Below are 19,495 nucleotides of genomic sequence, written 5' to 3'. Positions count from 1 at the left end.
GATTATTTTAAATAGACCCTAAACCATACCTTGTAGTATCATTTCACTTTAGGCAAATAGTATATTTTTTTATTTGCTTATTTTTTCTTCATTCACTTATTCAAACTATAGACCCTATCTTTACTACTCATACACATTTTATGTTCATCCTATGTCTGCCCTTTCCTACAGCACATGCTAGGAGAATACTACAGCAATGTAACAGAAATACATGCAATGAAGCGCCAGGTAACATGCTTAGTTTTGGTGTCCACTTTTATTAAGTTTTTTCCACTGATCCTAAAGTTCTTAATTAATGTTGTTCTATATTTTAGATTGATTATTGTATATATGTTATGTGACTATTACAAAAATGAAAAGATTCATATTCATGAAATTCTGAAGTCTTTCATTTATAATTCTTGGTAAAATTGGCTGCTTTTCTTCTTTTGCTGTTAGTGTATGAAACCTAGCCAACACATTTGTTAGGGTAGTAGAAACCATTCTTATGCTCTACTATTTTGGAGAATATATTTTGTATTTCTTAATTTTTAAAATAATAATAATTGTTGTTGTTGTTATTATTATTATTATTGTTATTATTATTTTGGTGGTACTGGGGTTCCTGGAAGTCCTTCTACCTCCGGGCTACACTCCCAGACCTATTTTTATATTTTTATTTGGAAACAGGGTCTCTTAAGCCAGCGTGGCTGGCTTCGAACCAGCACAATCCTCCTGTCTCCACCTCCCAAACGTGGGGATTACAAGCGTGCGCCACCACGCCTGGCTTTTTAATATTTTAAAGCATTAATGTTTTTGGGAAGAAATAAGGTTTTTGTAGTAGTTTCTTTTTTATTATCAGCCAACATCTATTAAAAATAAACTGTCAAACAAAAGCAACTTTAACATAAAAGTCTATGGCAAATAAAATTTGAAAGATTTAAAAATGCTCTTTTGGTCTCTAAACAGTTTTTAATTAAATACAGTTCTTTGATTTTGGAATTATAAATATTTTTTAATTTTATTTGCAACATGAGTAAAAAATAAAAGTCTGCTTGAGCCTTTAAGAGACTCTAAAGAGAGTAAAACAAGGACCTAGCACTGACATAACTGAATATATGTCATAATTCCAAAGATAAGAACTCTGAAAATAAGATAAGAACTCTGAAAATAAGATAAAATCAAAATAGTACCAGAGAAGCCAGGCATGGTGGTGCATGCTTGTAATTCCAGTACTTGGGAGACTGAGACAGGAAGATCTGGGTTCTCGGCCAGCCTCAGCTACTTAGGCCCTCTGTGAGACCCCAGCATTCGGGAGGTAGAGACCAGAGGATCGCTGTTCACTGACAGCCTCAGCTAATTAACAAGGCCCTTTGCAATTCAGTGAGACCCTGTTTCAAAAAATAAAAAAGACTGAAAAATAGGACCATGGGGGTAGCTTGTAGCTTGGATGTAGAATGCCCTGGGTTTCATACCCAGTACCGAAAAAAAAAAAAAAAAAAGTATCAGAGAAACCTGATTGAAACCTTATTAAGCTAATTAATTAATTAGCTCTTGCTAGCAAAAGCTAATTAATTAATTTTAGTCCACAAAGAGACGCTGGCATAAACTTTTCCTGGCATAAACTTTACATCTCTTGACTGCAGATTTGAAGGATGAAGCTTATGATAGGCAGAAATCTTTAGGAGTAATTTAATTTTTAATGTTATTATTAGAGTGCATTTTTACCACAAAGGTATTACCAATCTCATTAAATATACTTTGTTTTTATAGCTTTAAAACATTCTCAAATTCAAATATGATAAAGTTTCAGTATAATATATAAACTGAGAGTTTGCATATTAGATATTGTCTTTTGATCGGGATTTTTTTGTATAAGAGATTTCTTACAGAGATAGTTTTGGGTTTTGGTTTCTGCTTATATATAACTTCAAATTTTTTTTTTTTTTTTTTTTGTACTGGGGATGGGACCTAGGAGCATTCTACCTGTGAGCTATACCCCCAACCTTATTTTGTATTCTTTGGTTTTTGGTTTATTTATTTATTTGCAGTACTGAGGATGGAACCCAGGGGCATTCTACCTCTGAGCGGCACCCCAGCCCTATTTTCTATTCTTTATTTTGAAACAGGGTCTCTGAGTTGCAAAGACCCTCACTAAGTAGCTAAGGCTGTTTGTAACTGCAATCCTCTGGCCTCAGCCTCCCAAATGCTGAGATTACAAGTGTGCCCCACCATGCCTGGCTTATTCTTTATTTTTGAAACAGGGTCTCACTGAATTGCAAAGAGCCTCACTAGTTCGCGAACTGTGATCCTCCTGTCTCAGCCTCCCAAATACTGGGATTACGAGCATGTGCCATCACACTTGAACTACTAAGAGAACTTTAGTATATCATTTTTTTTAATATTCATAACTGTCTAAGGAGAGATAATGAAGTTATTTTTTATTATTATTGTTTTATGCTTACAGAAATTAATTATTAATTTCTGTAATTATTAATTTCTGTAATTATTAATTTCTGTGGACTAAAATTAATTATTATTGTTTTTATGCTTACAGACCTGCAGCTGTTAGATTGTTTGGCTAATTAGCAGAATGGGTTTTTTTTTTTTTTTTTTTCATTTATTCAGTTCGCTTTACATTTTCTCATCCCTCTCTTGGAGAATTAAGTCTTATGCTCTTTGCACACTCTTTGAAAGCTCAATATGTTAAACACTCAACAGCTTTAAATTTCTTTCTTGGAAATTTATCACTGTATTACTTATCCCTTGAAAACTCACCACTTAAAAGTTTCTTGGAAGCATATCACTGTATTACTCAAATATTTAACTACTTGTGGTTCTTCTATTGCTCTAGAAAGTTTATAGAATTTGATAGCTATAAAAAAAAACACTTGGAGTTTGGTTTTTTATTTTGTTTTTTACCAGAGAAAACTCAAAATGGGAGTAGTTTCTAATTTGTACTCTTAAAACTAAGAGAATGACTATATCCATTTGAGAGAGATAATTCTGTTATCAACAAATACATATAGTAGAATTAATAGTGATGCTGACATTCTATGAAACTAAACCATTTGGGTCACTAACTGCTCTAATTTTTAATGAATATATAAAGAAGACACTAATGAAATTTACTTATTCTGTTATAGTTACAAATTCAGTTATCAACACTTCTCAGAATTATAGACGAGAATTGAGAATTAGCAAACCAGAGCATAAAGTAATATAAACTAGATAGGCTATAAAGTAGTAGCTTTTGTTAGCAACATTCAGTTTGTTTTCAACATTAATAATAAACATTTCTTTTTTACTATGAAGCTCATATTAGCAAAAAACAGGGAACATTATTTTGACTTAGCTTATTTTTCTCTTGCTGAAAGATTTTTCACTAGTACCCATAAAAGCATATAAAAATTTTCAGGTTTTTTATTGAGATATGTGGTTCTGAGAAATGCTAGATAATATTATTTGTGAATTTAAATATTTCTTTAATATATAATATTTGTTTTGGTGTTTTAAGATTATTTTTAACTTGGGAACTTTAATCTTTTTTATTTTCAAAGCCCTGAGGTTGAATTGTGTTGTGATTTTAAAGCTTAGTGTAATGATGCAAACTAAAAGGAACTGTCATCAAGATATTTTAATATTAACTTCCTGATCTTTTGTATCTTCCAGAAACTGGGAGTGATTTTTCTATGTTTGAAGCATTGCGGGATACTATTTATTCTGAAGTAGCTACATTAATTTCTCAAAATGAGTCTCGCCCACATTTTCTTATTGAACTCTTCCATGAGCTTCAGCTACTTAACACAGACTACTTGAGACAGAGGGCTTTATATGCATTGCAGGTATCTGGTACCTAGCATTCTTTTTCCAATACTATCAGTCACCTTACTTTATGGTTATATCTGGTTTCTTTCTTAGACTGAAATATGTCCTTGTTCCATACATATTTAGTATGTTTTCTGTTTTGTTTTGTTTTTTCTTGACATTTAAAACATCTTGTATAAGCTGAGCATGGTGTCACATGTGTAATCCCAGTACTTGGGAGGCTGAGACAGGAAGATCGCAGTTTCAGGCCAGCCTCAGCCACCATAGTGAGATCCTATTTCAAAATAAAAAAATAAAAGGGGTCTGGGAATGTAGCTCAGAGGTAGAATGGCCCTGTGTTCAATCTCTAGTACCACACACACACACACAAAAAAAAAACTTGTATAGCTTAAACAGTTCTTACATGTAGATAGTCATTGTGAGCAATTTTTCCATATTTTACCTTTAATGTTAGTTTTTTTATTAAGCTTTTAACCTATAAGATAAGAAATACTGTATTTGTTTTTACATCTGCTTCTGCTTTTAAATTTGTAACATAAATTTGGGATTAAGTGTATATTTTATATAAATGTCTCATTTCTTTATTTAGGATATAGTATCTAGACATACTTCTGAAAACCATGAAAAAGAAGAGGAGAATGTAAAATCGGTGAACTCTGGCACTTGGATAGCATCAAACTCAGAACTTACTCCCAGTGAAAGCCTTGCTACTACTGATGATGTAAGCTATCAATAGTGTAATGTAGAAAAAATTTTAGAACACAGTAAACAAAAATAGGTTTTTGTTAAATTGTGGACATAACTAATATATTAAATATTTAGCTTTTTTAAGGTAGGTATAATACATTATTTTATTTTGAAGGTGAAATATAAAACAGTCAAAATAGTCATCAAACACCAAAAATTCCATGTAAATGATAGACTGTGAGATCTAAAATATTAGTCTCATTAGACTTTTGCCTAACATAGGAGCTAATTCCTAACAGACCTTTAATATCTGTATCTTTTATGCCTTCAAGGCATTCACTTAATTAGAGTGCAATTAGAGTGCACTCACAGAACCCTTAATACAAGGGTTAAATTAGATAAATTAGGTCTTTGGTTTAAAAATAAAAGTCTGGCCGGGCATGGTGGCGCACGCTTGTAATCCCCGCACTTGGGCGGCAGAGACAGGAGGATCTCTCAGGTTCAAAACCAGCCACGCTGGCTTAAGAGACCTTATATCCAAAAATTTTAAAAAGTATAAAAATAGGTCTGGAAGTGTAGTCCGGAGGTGGGAGGGTCTCCAGGAACCCCAGTACCTCCACACACACCCCCCAAAAAATTAAGTCTGTTGAGAAGAATCTAGGGGTGAGAAGGTGGGAAACAAACATAATGTATTCTACTTGAACAAATTTTTGAATGAATTAAAAAAGTAAAAATGGTAAGGAGAATGGTAAAAATTTTTTTCTTCAGTACTTGAGATTGAACCCAAGGACATTATACATCTGAGCTAAACCTCTAGCCTTATTTATTTATTTTTTTTATTGGTGCATTGTATTCATACATCTTAATGGGATGCAAGATAGTGGAGACATACATGCACACATTACCCAATTAGCCCTTACCCACTTTCTATCCTGTTTTCTCCCCTCCCTCCTTGTCATGTTTGGCTTAGTGATTGACATTGATATGTTTGTTGAAAAATATCATGCACATTATAGAATTCCCCCCCATCCCAAGTTAGGTCGCCTTATTTGCTCATCTATAGAATTTTCTTCTTCATCTAGAGTTCCTCCTATGACCCATTTTCTCCCTAGCTTCCGCATATTAGGGAGAGCATTCAATTTCTTATTTTTGTGACTGACTAATCTCACTTAGCATAATGTTCTCCAGTTCCATCTATTTCCCTGGAAATGACGTAATTCTGTTTTTCTTTATGGCTGAGTAAAATCCCATTGTTTACATATCCCACAGTTTTGTAATCCATTCATCTGCTGATGGTCATCTTGGCCGGTTCCATAGTTTGGCAATGGTGAAATGTGAAGCTATGAACATAGATACGGATACATTAGTTGGTAGTTTGGTTTTCTTTCTTTTGGGTAGATACCCAGAAGTGGTATTGCTGGATCATTCCTCCCAGACATAGAAAAATCAGTCCTTAACAATCAGTCCTTTTTGGAACAACAAAAAACCAGAATAGCCAAAGCAGTTCTCAGCAACAAAAACCATGCAGGAGAAATCACAATTCCTGACTTTTTAAACTGCACAACAAAGCCATATTAATAAAAACAGCATGGTACTAGCACAAAAACAAGATACACAGACCAGTGGAGCAGAATAGAAGACTCAGAAACAAACCCACACATTTAAACAGCCAACTAATTTTTGACAAAGGGGCCAAAAACATACACTGGAAAAAAGATAGCCTATTCAGTAAATGGTGTTGAAAAACTGGTTAACCATATGCAGAAAAAATTGAAATTAATCCCACTTTCTCACTCTGCACAAAACTTAATTCAAGATGGATCAAAGACTTAGAAATTAGACCAGAGACCTTGAGGCTCCTTAAAGAGGGCATAAGTCCAACACTGCAACACATAGGGACAGATAAAAACTTTCTCAATAAGACCCCAAAGGCACAAGAAACTAAAAGGTGGGTCAGTACATGTGATTGCATGAAACTGAAGAGCTTCTGTACAGCAAAGGAAACTTATCAAGAACCTCAATCGAGAATCAACAGGATAGGAGATTTTTGCCAACTATTTTTCTGATAGAGGACTAATATGTAAAAGAACTCAAGAAACTCTGCACTAAGAAAACAAATAACCCAATCAAAACATGGGCAAGTGAACTAAAGAGACACTTCTCAGAGGAAGAAATTCAAATGGCGATAAAATGCATGAAAAAAATGCTCAACATCATTAGCAATCAGAGAGATGCAAATCAAAACTACCCTGAGATTTCACTTAACTCCAACTAGAATGACAATCATTCAAAACACAAACAATAATAGATGCTGGCAAGTATGTAGAGAGGTCAGATCTCTAAAACATTGTTGGTGAGATTGCGAATTAGTGCAGCCACTTTGGAAAACAGTATGGAGGATCCTCAGAAAAATGGAAATGAATTTATGATCCAGCTCTATTTTTTATTCTTTTTGTTTTTGAAACAGGGTCTCACTAAGTTGTGGAGGACCTCACTAAGTAGCTGAGACTGCCTGTGAACCTCCTGTCTCAGCCTCCCAGTTAACCGGGGTTATAAGTTTACACCACCACGCCCAGCTGAATGATTTTAGTAAGTTTTTCCAGTAGTTACTAGCACATTGTTGATGGGATGACTAAGTAACAAAACTGATAGGATGCCAGTGAGAGAATATGCTAGGTACTTGGGAATCATCTCTTTAAAGGTTTAGGCCTTGATTTTATTATAAAAGCTTAGTGGTCGTGGGATAGCAAATACACTTTTTTTTATGACAGCTCTTGCATTTGGAGATAAATGGGTTAGAATGACATAATTGATTAGTAAGTACCTGCTATAGGTATAGAATTAGAATCATTGTGTTCTGCCCATTTCTGAAATGCTAACACGTTTTCTGAGACAATGGTATTCTTTCACAAGATCATTTTGTCTTTTCTTCAGAAAGAATTTTCTTAGAACTGTGACAAGTTTTTCTTTTACTTAAACTCATATGGAAAATAATACATTCTTAATTGACTCATCTCTTCTGCTTAAAATGTTTCTCTACCAGCTTCCAGCTCCTATACTAGTACGTATGGGAGTATGTGTTTTACTGATGGTATCCAGAGGCCCTCTACCAGTGAGCTACACTCCTATCCCTTTTTTATTATTATTTTTTTTTATTTTATTTTGGGATAGGGTCTTCCTAAGTTGCTAAGGCTGGCTTTGAACTTGTGATCCTTCTTCCTGAGTGGTTGAGATTACAGGCGTGAACCACCGTGACTGTCAAGTTAAAATGCTATATATAAATGGGAAGTACTTGCCACTTTGAGTAAATTCTTCAAACTAATTGAAAATTGTGTGCTTCCTTTTGTGGGAAATGTAAAGTGGCCCAGTTGTATCATTAAAAAAAAGTTAAATGATACTAAGGTTTATCAGACATTGAAAACTTAAGAATAAAAATAAGTATTTCCTTAAGTATCTTTTTTTTTTTTTTTTTTTTTTAGTGGTATTAGGGGTGGAACCCAGGGGCTTTTTACCTCCGGGCTGTACTCCCAGATCTATTTTATATTTTATTTGGAAACAGGGTCTCACTAAGTTGCTAAGAGCCTCACTCAGTAGCTGAGGCTAGATTCGAACCTGTACAATCCTCCTGTCTCAGCCTCCCAAGTGCAGGGATTACAAGCATGTGCCACCAAGCCTGGCTTCCTTAAGTATCTTTTTTATATTTTTATATCCTTAACTTTTTAATAATTTTATATCCTTAACTTCTCTACCAGCTTTCAGCTCCTATATTTTATATACCTCTTAAAAGATTTGAACACATTGATCTGTACAATTTAATAGCAAAAATTGGAAACGAGTTAGGGTGAAGTTAGCTTTCAAGGCTTAAAATTAAATAAAATTTAAAGATAGTATACTAATGATAAGTAGGGAGTTGGCATACCTGACTCACTATTACTTTTAAATAATTGTATCAGCACTTCTAGTTTCTCTTCCAAACCTTAAATTTAGCATTACTATCAACATCATCCCAAGCCGGGCATGGTGGCACACACTTGTAATCCCAGGATTTGGGAAGCTGAGACAGGAGGATCTCAGTTCACTGACAGTTTCAGCTACTTAGGTCCTTTGCAACTCAGCGAGACCCTGTTTCAAAATAAAAAAAAATAATAATAATAATAATAATAATAATAATAATAAATAAGGCTGGGGGTATATCTTTGAAGTAGAATGCCCCTGAGTTCCATCCCCAGCAACAACAACAACAAAATTTACATTATATCTTTACCAGTGCCATTGAATCAGTGGCAGCACAGCATCTAGTGCTCATACTCACAGAACTAGAGCAGCATGTTACACTAGGAACTTTCTGTGATGAAAACTGAAAGCTGAAGATCAGTGGGTATAATGAGGTATGCAAAGGAATGTTTGGGGGCTGATGAAAATGGTCTTTAGGAAAACTTAACATGAATGTATTCATTTGTCTGAGCTCCTCAAACTGTTCACTTAAAATGGGTACATTATGGAGCTGGGCATGGTGGCGCATGCTTGTAATCGCAGCACTTGGGAGGCTGAGACGGGAGTATCGCACAGGTTCAAAGCCAGCCTCAGCTACTTAGTGAAGTTCTCAGCAACTTAGACCCTGTTTCCAAATAAAGTATAAAATAGGTCTGGGAGTATAGCCTAGAGGTAGAAAAGCCCCTGGGTTCCACCCCCAGTACCACCAAAAAAGGGGGGGGGTACAAAATCATAATTTAATAAGATATTTTTTTAAAATAAGCTTTACTGTCATTTTTTCTTCTGATATGACAATAGTATAGTAAGGTACATCTTTATGTTTTGAAGTCACAAGAATGTCCATGATGATGTGGAAATGATTTTTTTAAATATTCACTTTGTCAGTGTAGGGCCTTTAATCAATAGCTGGCTTTATTTATATCTATATAATGGCAAGTTTTCTTAATATTTTAATGTTTTCTGTAACTGTATTCAACTTTTAATAACTTTGGTTATACCACAATTTTGTTTGGATGGATAATCATAATTTACAAATATCTCTTTAAGCTATGTAGTATTATATAGTTTCATTTTTAGATCTTTAATATTTTTTAAATGTTTTAAAGAAATATTAAATATTTTGTTTGCTTTACTATTAGGAAACTTTTGAGAAGAATTTTGAAAGAGAAACACATAAAGTAAATGAGCAAAATGATGCTGATAATGCTAGTGTCTTGTCTGTATCTTCAAATTTTGAGCCTTTTGCAACAGATGATCTAGGTGAGCAGAATTTTTTAATTATTTTAGCACATGACTAAGTTAATCTCATACAGTTTTTCAGTTTCATTAATAACACGACAGGAAAGACAAAATATGGTTTAAAGAACATGTGAACTTAAAAGTACTTATTGCTCTAGATTCAGGACTCTTGTTAACTCTTTGACCTTGACCAAATCATCTAATCATTATGACTCTGCAATTGCTGATACATAATAATAAGCCAGATCTTGTCCCTGTTATTTTAGTGAAAAAATGCCTCCGAACAAACACTGCTAGAATAACAGAACATGAGATTATTTTATCAACTAAGTGCCCTGGTGATGAGTGACTGAATATTATGTATCTGGCTTTTATGAAAGCAGTACAAGGTGTCCTTTTACTTATACTAATGATGAAGGACTTTTAAGTCCTACAGCCTTTCTGAACAAATACCCTTCAGATTTGTACTGAACTTACCCAATTATAGAGAAAAATTTACTTTGTAGCCAATTCTTTCCCCCTTGTTTCTCCTTTTTTGAGCTGCTAAATTACCTTATTAAAAGCTGCCTATTTTCTTTTCAACAGCCTTTCATTGGTAGCATTGTCTGAAGTAGATATGGGAGAATTGGGAACTCTCATTAACAGGCCTTTTTCATACCTTATTTGCTTGTATTCATTAGATTGTTTCCCCAGAATTTGCAAAACATTTTGGGATTTGTTTTTCTTTTACTGTTTAAGTGAAACAACATAATCCAGTGAAACAAATATTTCACAATCTAAATGACCAAAATTCAGTCCCTGCTCCTATATTGTAACTGGCTGTGAAATCTCAGGCAAGTTACTTAAGTTCTTTATAAATGAGATTATCATCATCTACTTCATAGGATTATTTAAAGGATTAAATAAATATATGTGATGATGTATATAAAGTGCCTCAGTAGAATAGTTTCTGGAACATGTTAAAGATAATTTTCCTTACTTATGTTCAGACTTTATTTTTTTATTCTTTATTTTGAAACAGTCTTTGAAACAGTTGCAAAGGGCCTCACTAAATAGCTGAGGATGTCCACTGATCCTCCTGTCTCAGCCTCCCAAATACTGGGATTTCAAGCATGAACCACACCCAGCTCCGAACTTTTTTTAAGTACAGGAAAAAGTTTGCTTTCACATAATCTAAAAATATTTCTGTTCCAAATGCAGGTAACACTGTGATTCACTTAGATCAAGCATTAGCCAGAATGAGAGAATATGAGCGTATGAAGACTGAGACTGAAGGTAACTCAAATATGAGATGCACTTGCAGGGTTATTGAGGATGAAGATGCTACTGTTGCCACAACTATGGCTAATAACTTAGAAGGTATGTTTTGGGGTTGATTAGAAGTAATAATAATAGTTGCATATAAAAAATTAAAAGCCTTACTTGATATAAAATAGTAGCTTATTGCTGGGCATGGTGGTGCACACTTATAATCCCAGTACTTGAAGGCTGAGACAGGAGGATTACAGGCTCGAGGCCAGCCTCTGCAAATTAGTAAGACCCTGTTTCAAAATAAAGAATAAAAAACAGGGCTGGAGATGTAGCTCAGAGATAAAATGCCCCTGGGTTCAATCCCCAGTACCGCAGAAATAATAAATAAGTAAACAAACAAACAAACATTACTGCTTTCTTTTAATTGTTAGGAGTGCTACAGATGACATCAGTTTTCCTTTGTGTTATTTTAGCATAAATTATCATATTTTAATATTTTTAAATCATTGCAAAATGCATTTTTAAATACTTTTATTGGTACATTATAGTCTCAGTAATGTACTTCAAAGTGATAGACTATATACGTGTACACAGCACTTGGTGAGCTTTCTCCCGACTTTGTCTTCCCACCCACCCCTCCCCTTCCCCGTACATATACTGAGATTGGCGTTCGCATGCTCACATATGTACATAGGTATAGATAGAAATGTTTCTTTCATTCTGTCCGCCCTCTCACTGACCACTTCCCTGGCTCACTGAGGTTTCTCCCCATTATCTAAACTTCCTCTTGTACCCAGATCACTTTGTAGCTTCTGCATATGAGGAAAACATGTGGCCCTTCACTTTCTGTGACTGGCTGATCTCACTTAAAAATGTTCTCCAGGTCCATCCGTTTTCTTATAAATGACAGAATTTTGTTTTTCTTTATTGCCGAGTAGAATTCCATTGTGTATGTATTTCCTAATTTCATAATCCATTCATCTATTGATGGACACCTAAATTGGCTTTATAATCTGGTTACTATGAATTTTGAGCTCTAAACATGGATATGCATGTATCACTATAATATTCTTAATTTAGTCCCTTTAGAAAGATACCTAGGAGTGGATAAATGCATGTTTTAATCTTAGGTTTGCTTACATATCATTTTTTTAAATAGAAACTCCCACTGAAAATCATAATTCAGAACAACATATAAATGAAGTTTCTACCATCCCATGTCCTAGAATTGATACTCAGCAGCTGGACCGGCAAATTAAAGCAATTATGAAAGAAGTCATTCCTTTTTTGAAGGTAAACAATGTTTTTTAGAAAAACAAATAAATGAATCATTTTTATTTGGCTTTTTAATTCATACAAAAGACGTCATTGTAGTAAATCCTGAAAATACAGGTAAATGAAAGAGGAAAAAAAAACTTACCCTTTTTTTGTTCACCCGAAATAGTACTAGTATGTGACTGACCTCTTAAAGAGACAGGAACCATTGTCTTTTGGGTTTTTTTATTGCTTGCCCTGACTCTTGAGCTTTTTTAAATGAGTTTAAGTCTAGAAATAGACAACATTAGTCATCTACTATGGCCATCTCATTTTACAGGTTGTCTAGTAGGGGAGAAAAATGACTTGCTAAAAGGTTACGGGACCTGTTTAAATTAATTTAATAGCAGAAGATGGATAAAAACTGCATATTACCTGATGCTGTTTTCTAAACTCACCTCAGAAAGTTAGCCATGATTTATTTTGTAGTTCACACATGCTTCTAAAGGAAGATTAAGAAGAAACAGTTCGTAAGTGGTTTGTTAAAAATGTTAGGGGTTGCTAGGCATGGTGGCACATGCTTGTAATCCCAGCATTTGGGAGGCTGAGACAGGAGGATCACAGTTCGCAGACAGCCTCAGCTACTTAGTGAGGCCCTTTGCAACTGAGTGAGACACTGTTTCAAAATAAAGAATAAAAAAATAGAGCTGGGGGTGTCACTCAGAGGTAGAATGCCCCTGGGTTTCATCAAAAGACTAAAAAACAGGGCTGGGGGTGTAGCTCGGAGGTGCAGTGCTCCTGGGTTCTGTCCCCAGTACTGCAAAATGTGTGTGGGGTGTGTGTGTGGGGGGGTGTTGTTGTTGTTGTTTTAGTTGTTGTTGTTAGGGGTTGTGAGTTGGGTGTGGTGGCACACACTTGTAATCTCAGTACTTGGGAGGCTGAAACAGGAGGATCTGGGTTCACGGCCACTCTCAGCTACTTAATGAGGCCCTTTGCAACTTAGTGAGACCCTGCTTCAAAATAAAGAATAAAAAATCAGATTGGGGGTATAACTTGGAGGTAGAATGCCCCTGGGTTCCATCCCTAGCACCACCAAAAAAAAAAAAAAAGAATGTTAGGTGGTTGTGAGGTGTGGTGACACATTCCTGTAAACCCAGTACTTGGGAGGCCGAAGCAGGAGAAATGCAGCTTCGAGGGCAGCTTCAGCAACTTAAGAAGACCCTTAGCAACCTAGCAAGATCCTGTTTAAAAAATAAAAAGGGCTTAGGTTGTAGCTTGGAGGTATTATGCCCCTGGGTTCAATCTCCAGGATCCTCTGCCACAAAATTAAGAAATGTTAAGGGGTGTTACAGACCTTCAAGATATTTTACTGGAATGAGACCAGAGTTGGGAGTGTTGGGGGTAAGGGGAATGTTACTAGCATCTAGTGAGCAGCATGCTTTTAAACATTTTCCAGCACATAGGATGTCAATAGTAGGAAGGTTGAGAAATCCTGAGATAGAAAATAATAGGAAATTGAGTAGAAGGTAAATATGGTTATAAGTATTTGAAATGAATTGAACTGCAATAGGAAGACAGGCAAATTAAAATTCTAATATGCGTATTTCTCCTTAATTCAGAAAGTGATGGAAAGTGCTGGGTTAGCCACCTTCTTTAACTGACCATTCTCTGGTGTGATAGGTCAGAATTGCCAAACATTTCAATGTTGATAGGGTGAGAGTTTGGCTTTTCTTATGAACAAATATTTCCAAGTATATACATAAAAATTGAGAAATATCTGTGCAAAAGAAATGAAATTTTAGATTATGGGAATCTGTGTTTTTTTAATAGTAGATAAGTTTATATCCTAACCAGCTGAGATTTTTCTTAGGAGCACATGGATGAAGTATGCTCTTCTCAACTTCTCACTTCAGTAAGACGCATGGTTTTAACCCTTACCCAGCAAAATGATGAGAGCAAAGAGTTCGTAAAGTTTTTCCATAAACAACTTGGAAGCATATTACAGGTAAGAGTTTATATTTGTATGCCTTACCAGTATATACCTTCTGGTTAGGGTTATTTTGTTTGCCATTTGCTGTCATTACACAATTTGTTTCAGGTTTCATTTGGGATGACATTTTAATACTTTTTAGGTTTTCTCTTATCTAGTTAAAAAATTATGTTAAGACCTGCGTATGTTCATTGAATTTGATCATCTCTAGGACCTACCCAACTCTAATCTATTGGTGTGTTATTTTTTTCTATCCATTGAGAACCTTCAAGTATGTTTATAAAAGTGTTCTGTGACTAAAAAAAGGAAAGAAAAGAAATTTTAGAGACCAGAGAACAGCTACCAGTTGTAGAAAGTGTTTAGGACATGACAGCAGTGCTATAAATTAATATTAACATGCATTCATTTTACATATTGATGGGTTACAGTGTTATTTCAGTACATGCATCAAATCAAAGGCACCAATCAAATCAGGATAGTGAACATTTTCTTCTCATAGCTGTATGTTTGGAGTAGTCAAGCTCATCTCGTCTAGATCTTCATAAAATATATGAAAGATTATTGTGAACTACAGTCATCCTACTGTATTTCTTTCAAATAACTGTTTTGTGCTGAGCATGGTGGTGCATGCTTATAATCCCAGCATTCAGGATGTGGAGACGGTAGGATCGCAGTTCTCTGACAGCCTCAGCTACCTAGTGGGGCCTCTTGCAACTCAGTGAGACCCTGTTTCAAAAATAAAGAAAAAAAAAATACAGCTGGAGGTGTCTCTCAGAGGTAGAATGCCCCAGGGTTCTATCCCCAGTACCACAATACATACATACATACATACATACATACATACATACATACATACATACAATCAAGGCAGTAGTTGTCAACTAGGGAAGATTTTTGCCTCTCGGGTCATTTAGCAGTGTCTGCAGGCATTTTGTTAGTCATAACAGGTAAGGCAGAGGGAGACTGAAGGGAAGGAGAAGAGGAAGAGGAGATTCGAGGTAAAAGCCAGGCATGCTTCTAAATATCCTACAATACACAGGACAGTCCCTCACAGCAGAATTATCCGGCTCTAACTATTAGCAGTGCTCAGGTTGAAAAACCTTATGTTAAATAAGAAATCCTTAGCCAAGTATGGTGGGGCACTCCTATAATCCCAGTACTTGGGGAGGAGTAAGACCCTGTTTCCAAATAAAAACTAAAATTGATCTAGGGATATAGCTTTAAAGGTAGAATATCCCTGGGTTCAGTCTTCTTTACCACAAACAAAACAAAAGAACAACAACAAAAAAAGAATATCTTATATGTTTCATATGACAAACATCTTTACTGCTATATTCACCTGAATGTTTTCCCATTGAGATGGCTCCGTGTTGAGTATTGTTACTCTAAATGAATACATTTTGTTGCAAAATTTTCCAATGAAATTTTGCCTTGCTTCTTATTTTTGTATTTAAAAATAGGTTTATTTACAGTATTAATACTTTAACTTTTAAAATTTACATTAAATATGCAAATTGTCATCAATAAAGTTTTCCATTTTGTTAGTATCAAGACTAAAGTATGAGTTCAGTAATTTCAAAATTGTTCTGGCTATATTAAATAGTACCAATACAAAATTTATAAGGAATATAAGAATTCAGCGGTGTGTATTCTAGGAATACTTCAAATAGGATTCACTGGCAAAATTTGCTGGCAGAAAACCAAAAGAATGTGAAGAAGACTGTGTGTGTGTGTGTGTGTGTGTGTGTGTGTGTGTGCGCGCGCACGCGCACACCTGTCTAAAAAAGACATTAATATAGAAATACCTGAAGTTATATAATTGTGTAGTACAACTTTTGGTAATGTCACTTTTTGTAAAATTTATTAGCTAAATTATAATTTTTTGGTATGTGTGTGGTACTGGGGATTGAACTCAGAGGCATTCTACCTTCTAGCTATATCCTTAATTTTATTTTATTTTATTATTTTTTTCTTTTTATTTATTTATTTTATTTTTTTTATTGGTGCATTACATACATACAACATATTGGGGTAAAAAACTTGTGTGTACAAACATGTACTCATCGCTGGTTTAACCCCTACCCAATTCCCACCCCATTCCCTCCCCGTCCCTCCCTCCCTTGCTTGGCTTAGTGGTTGACTTCAATATGTTTAAGTACATTGTGTGTTTTAGAGATTTTCCTCTTTCCCCCCTCCTTTCTCCTCCTTTAGATTGTCTTGTTTGCTCCTCTATACGATTTCCTCTTTCAAGAGTTCCTCCTATGACCCATTTCTCCCTAACTCTCACATATTAGGGAAAGCATCTGATTTCTTATTTTTTGTGACTGACTAATCTCACTTAGCATAAGGTCCTCCACTTCCATCCATTTCCCTGAAAATGATGTAATTGAGTTTTTTTTTAATGGCTTAGTAAAATTCCATTGTGTACATATCCCACAGTTTTGTAATCCATTCATCTGTTGATGGACATCTTGGCTGGTTCCATAGTTTGGCTATGGTGAATTGTGCAGCTATGAACATAGATACACATGCGTTAGTTTGGTAGTTTGGTTTATTTTCTTTTGGGTAGATACCCAACAGTGGTATTGCTGGATCAAATGGTAGATTTGTTCCCATTCTTCTGAGGATTCTCCACACTGTTTTCCAAAGTGGTTTCACTAATTTGCAATCCCACCAACAAAATGCCTGCAGACACTGCTAAATGACCCGAGAGGCAAAAATCTTCCCTAGTTGACAACTACTGCCTTGATTGTATGTATGTATGTATGTATGTATGTATGTATGTATGTATGTATTGTGGTACTGGGGATGGAACCCTGGGGCATTCTACATTCCCACTTCTCCACATCCTCGCCAGCATCTTTTGTTGTTTGTGTTTTGAATGATTGCCATTCTAGTTGGAGTTAGGTGGAATCTCAGGGTTGTTCTGATTTGCATCTCTCTGATTGCCAGTGATGTTGAGCATTTTTTCATGCATTTATTGGCCATTTGAATTTCTTCTTTTGTAATTTGTCTATTTAGTTCATTTGCCCATTTTGTTATTGGATGCTTTGTTTTCTTAGTGTTGAGTTTCTTGAGTTCTCTGTATATTCTAGATATTAGTCCTTTATCACTGGTGTAGGTGGCAAAAATCTTCTCCCATTCTGTTGGCTCTCGATTGAGGTTCTTGATAGTTTCCTTTGCTGAACAGAAGCTCTTCAGTTTCATGCAATCCCATGTATTGATTCTCCTTTTAATTTGTTGTGCCTTTGGGGTCTTGTTGAGGAAAAGTTTGTCTGTACCTGTACCTATGTGTTATAGTGTTGGACCTATGCCCTCTTCAAGGAGCTTCAAGGTCTCTGGTTTAATTTCCAACTCTTTGATCCATCATGAGTTGACTTTTGTACAGGGTGAAAAAGTGGGATTAATATCCAATTTTCTGCATATGGTTAACCAGGTTTGCCAGCACCATTTGTTGAAGAGGCTATCTTTTTTCCAGTGTATGTTTTTGGCCCCTTTGTCAAAAATCAATTGGCTGAAAGTGACTTGTTTCTGGATCTTCTATACTGCTCCATTGGTCTATATATCTGTTCTTTTGCCAGTACCATGCTGTTTTTATGACAAAGCTTTGTAGTATAGTTTAAAGTCAGGTATTGTAATTCCTCCTGCATGGTTTTTGTTGCTGAGAACTACCTTGGCTATTCTGGGCTTTTTGTTATTCCAGATAAATTTAAGGACTGATTTTTCTATGTCCCTGAGGAATCATCTTGGTAGTTTAATGGGCATTGCATTAAATCTGTAGATCACTTTTGGGAGATTGGCCATTTTAATGAAATTTATTCTGCCAATCCATGAACATGGAAGGTCTTTTCATCTTCTAAGATCTTCAATTTCAATTTTCAGTGTTTTATAATTTTCTTTGTAGAGATCTTTTACCTCCTTGGTCAAGTTTATTCCTAGGTATTTTATTTTCTTGTGGGAGATCCTGAGTGGAAGTGTTTTCTGAATTTCTTTTTCAGTGGATTTATGGTTGGTGTACAGGAAAGCTTCTGATTTTTTAAGATTGATTTTGTATCCAGATACTTTGCTGAATTTGTTGATCAGCTCTATAAGCCTTTTGGTTGAGTTTGTTGGGTTTTCTAAATATAGTATCATGTCATCTGCAAATAGTGAAAGCTTAAGTTCTTCTTTTCCTATTTGTACTCCTTTGATTTCCTTTTCTTGCCTTATTGCTCTGGCTAGAGTCTCTAGTACTATATTGAAGAGAAGTGATAGTGGACATCCTTGTCTTGTTCCAGTTTTTAGGGGGAATTCTTGAAGTTTTTCCCCATTTAATATGATGTTGGCAGTGGGCTTATTGTAGATTGCCTTAATAATGTTGAGATATGTTCCTTCTATTCCAATTCTCTGCAGTGTTTTTATCATAAATGGATGTTGAATTTTATCAAATGCTTTTTCAGCATCTATTGAGATGATCATGTGATTTTTGTCTTTGATTCTGTTTATATGGTGAATTACATGGATTGATTTTCGAATATTGAACCAGCCTTGCAAACCTGGGATGAACCCTACCTGGTCATGGTGAATGATTTTCTTGATGTGGTTTTGAATGCATGTTGCTAGTATTTTGTTGAATAGTTTTGCATCCAAGTTCATCAGAGATAGAGGCCTGTAGTTTTCCTTCCTTGAACTGTCTTTATTCGGTTTGGGTATTAGTGTGATGTTGGCTTCATAGAATGTATTTGGGAGAGTCCCGTTTTTTTCTATTTCACGAAATAGTTTGAGTAGTATTGGGGTTAGCTTTTCTATAAAGGTTTTATAGAATTCACTTGGGAAACCATCTGGTCCTGGGCTTTTCTTTGATGGTAAGCTCTTTATTGCTGTTTCAATCTCTTTGATAGTTACTGGTTGGTTTAAGTGTTCTCTATCTTCTTGACTCAGTTTAGGAAGGTTGTATTTATCTAGGAAGTTGTCGATTTCCTCCAGATTTTCCATTTTGTTGGAGTATAGTTTTTCAAAGAAGTTTCTGATAATCCTCTGGATTTGTACGCTGTCAGTAGTAATATCTCCTTTTCATCCCTTATCTTCATAATTTGGGTTGATTCTCTTTTTTAGTTAGGTTGGCTAGTGGTTTATCAATCTTGTTAATTTTTTCAAGAACCCAGCTTTTGGTTTTGTTGATTTTCTGTATTTTTTTATTCTCTATTTCATTGATTTCTGCTCTAATTTTAATAATTTCCCGTCTTCTGCTGGCTTTGGGGTTCAATTTTTCCTGCTTTTCAAGAGCTTTGAGGT

General features: G+C 35.1%; 1 protein-coding gene across 2 annotated transcripts in view; it reads left to right on the top strand.

Moving 5' to 3' along the window:
• The window catches only part of PCM1 (pericentriolar material 1), a gene marked incomplete at both ends in the record, with an annotated part of 99,300 nt that overhangs the window by 58,191 nt on the left and 21,614 nt on the right, over nt 1–19,495 (top strand). For both annotated transcript variants that reach the window (XM_080710063.1, XM_080710062.1), the window contains 6 exons: nt 3,652–3,824; nt 4,397–4,528; nt 9,627–9,747; nt 10,927–11,085; nt 12,137–12,270; nt 14,102–14,236. In XM_080710063.1, coding sequence (XP_080566189.1) covers nt 3,652–3,824; nt 4,397–4,528; nt 9,627–9,747; nt 10,927–11,085; nt 12,137–12,270; nt 14,102–14,236 — 854 coding nt within the window. The remainder of the gene's footprint in view (nt 1–3,651; nt 3,825–4,396; nt 4,529–9,626; nt 9,748–10,926; nt 11,086–12,136; nt 12,271–14,101; nt 14,237–19,495) is intronic.

The sequence above is a fragment of the Muscardinus avellanarius genome, assembly GCF_963383645.1.
Source record: "Muscardinus avellanarius genome assembly, chromosome: 14".
Taxonomy (NCBI): domain Eukaryota; kingdom Metazoa; phylum Chordata; class Mammalia; order Rodentia; family Gliridae; genus Muscardinus; species Muscardinus avellanarius.
The sequence above is the reverse complement of the archived record's forward strand: the minus strand, read 5'-3'. Positions and strand labels throughout refer to the sequence as shown.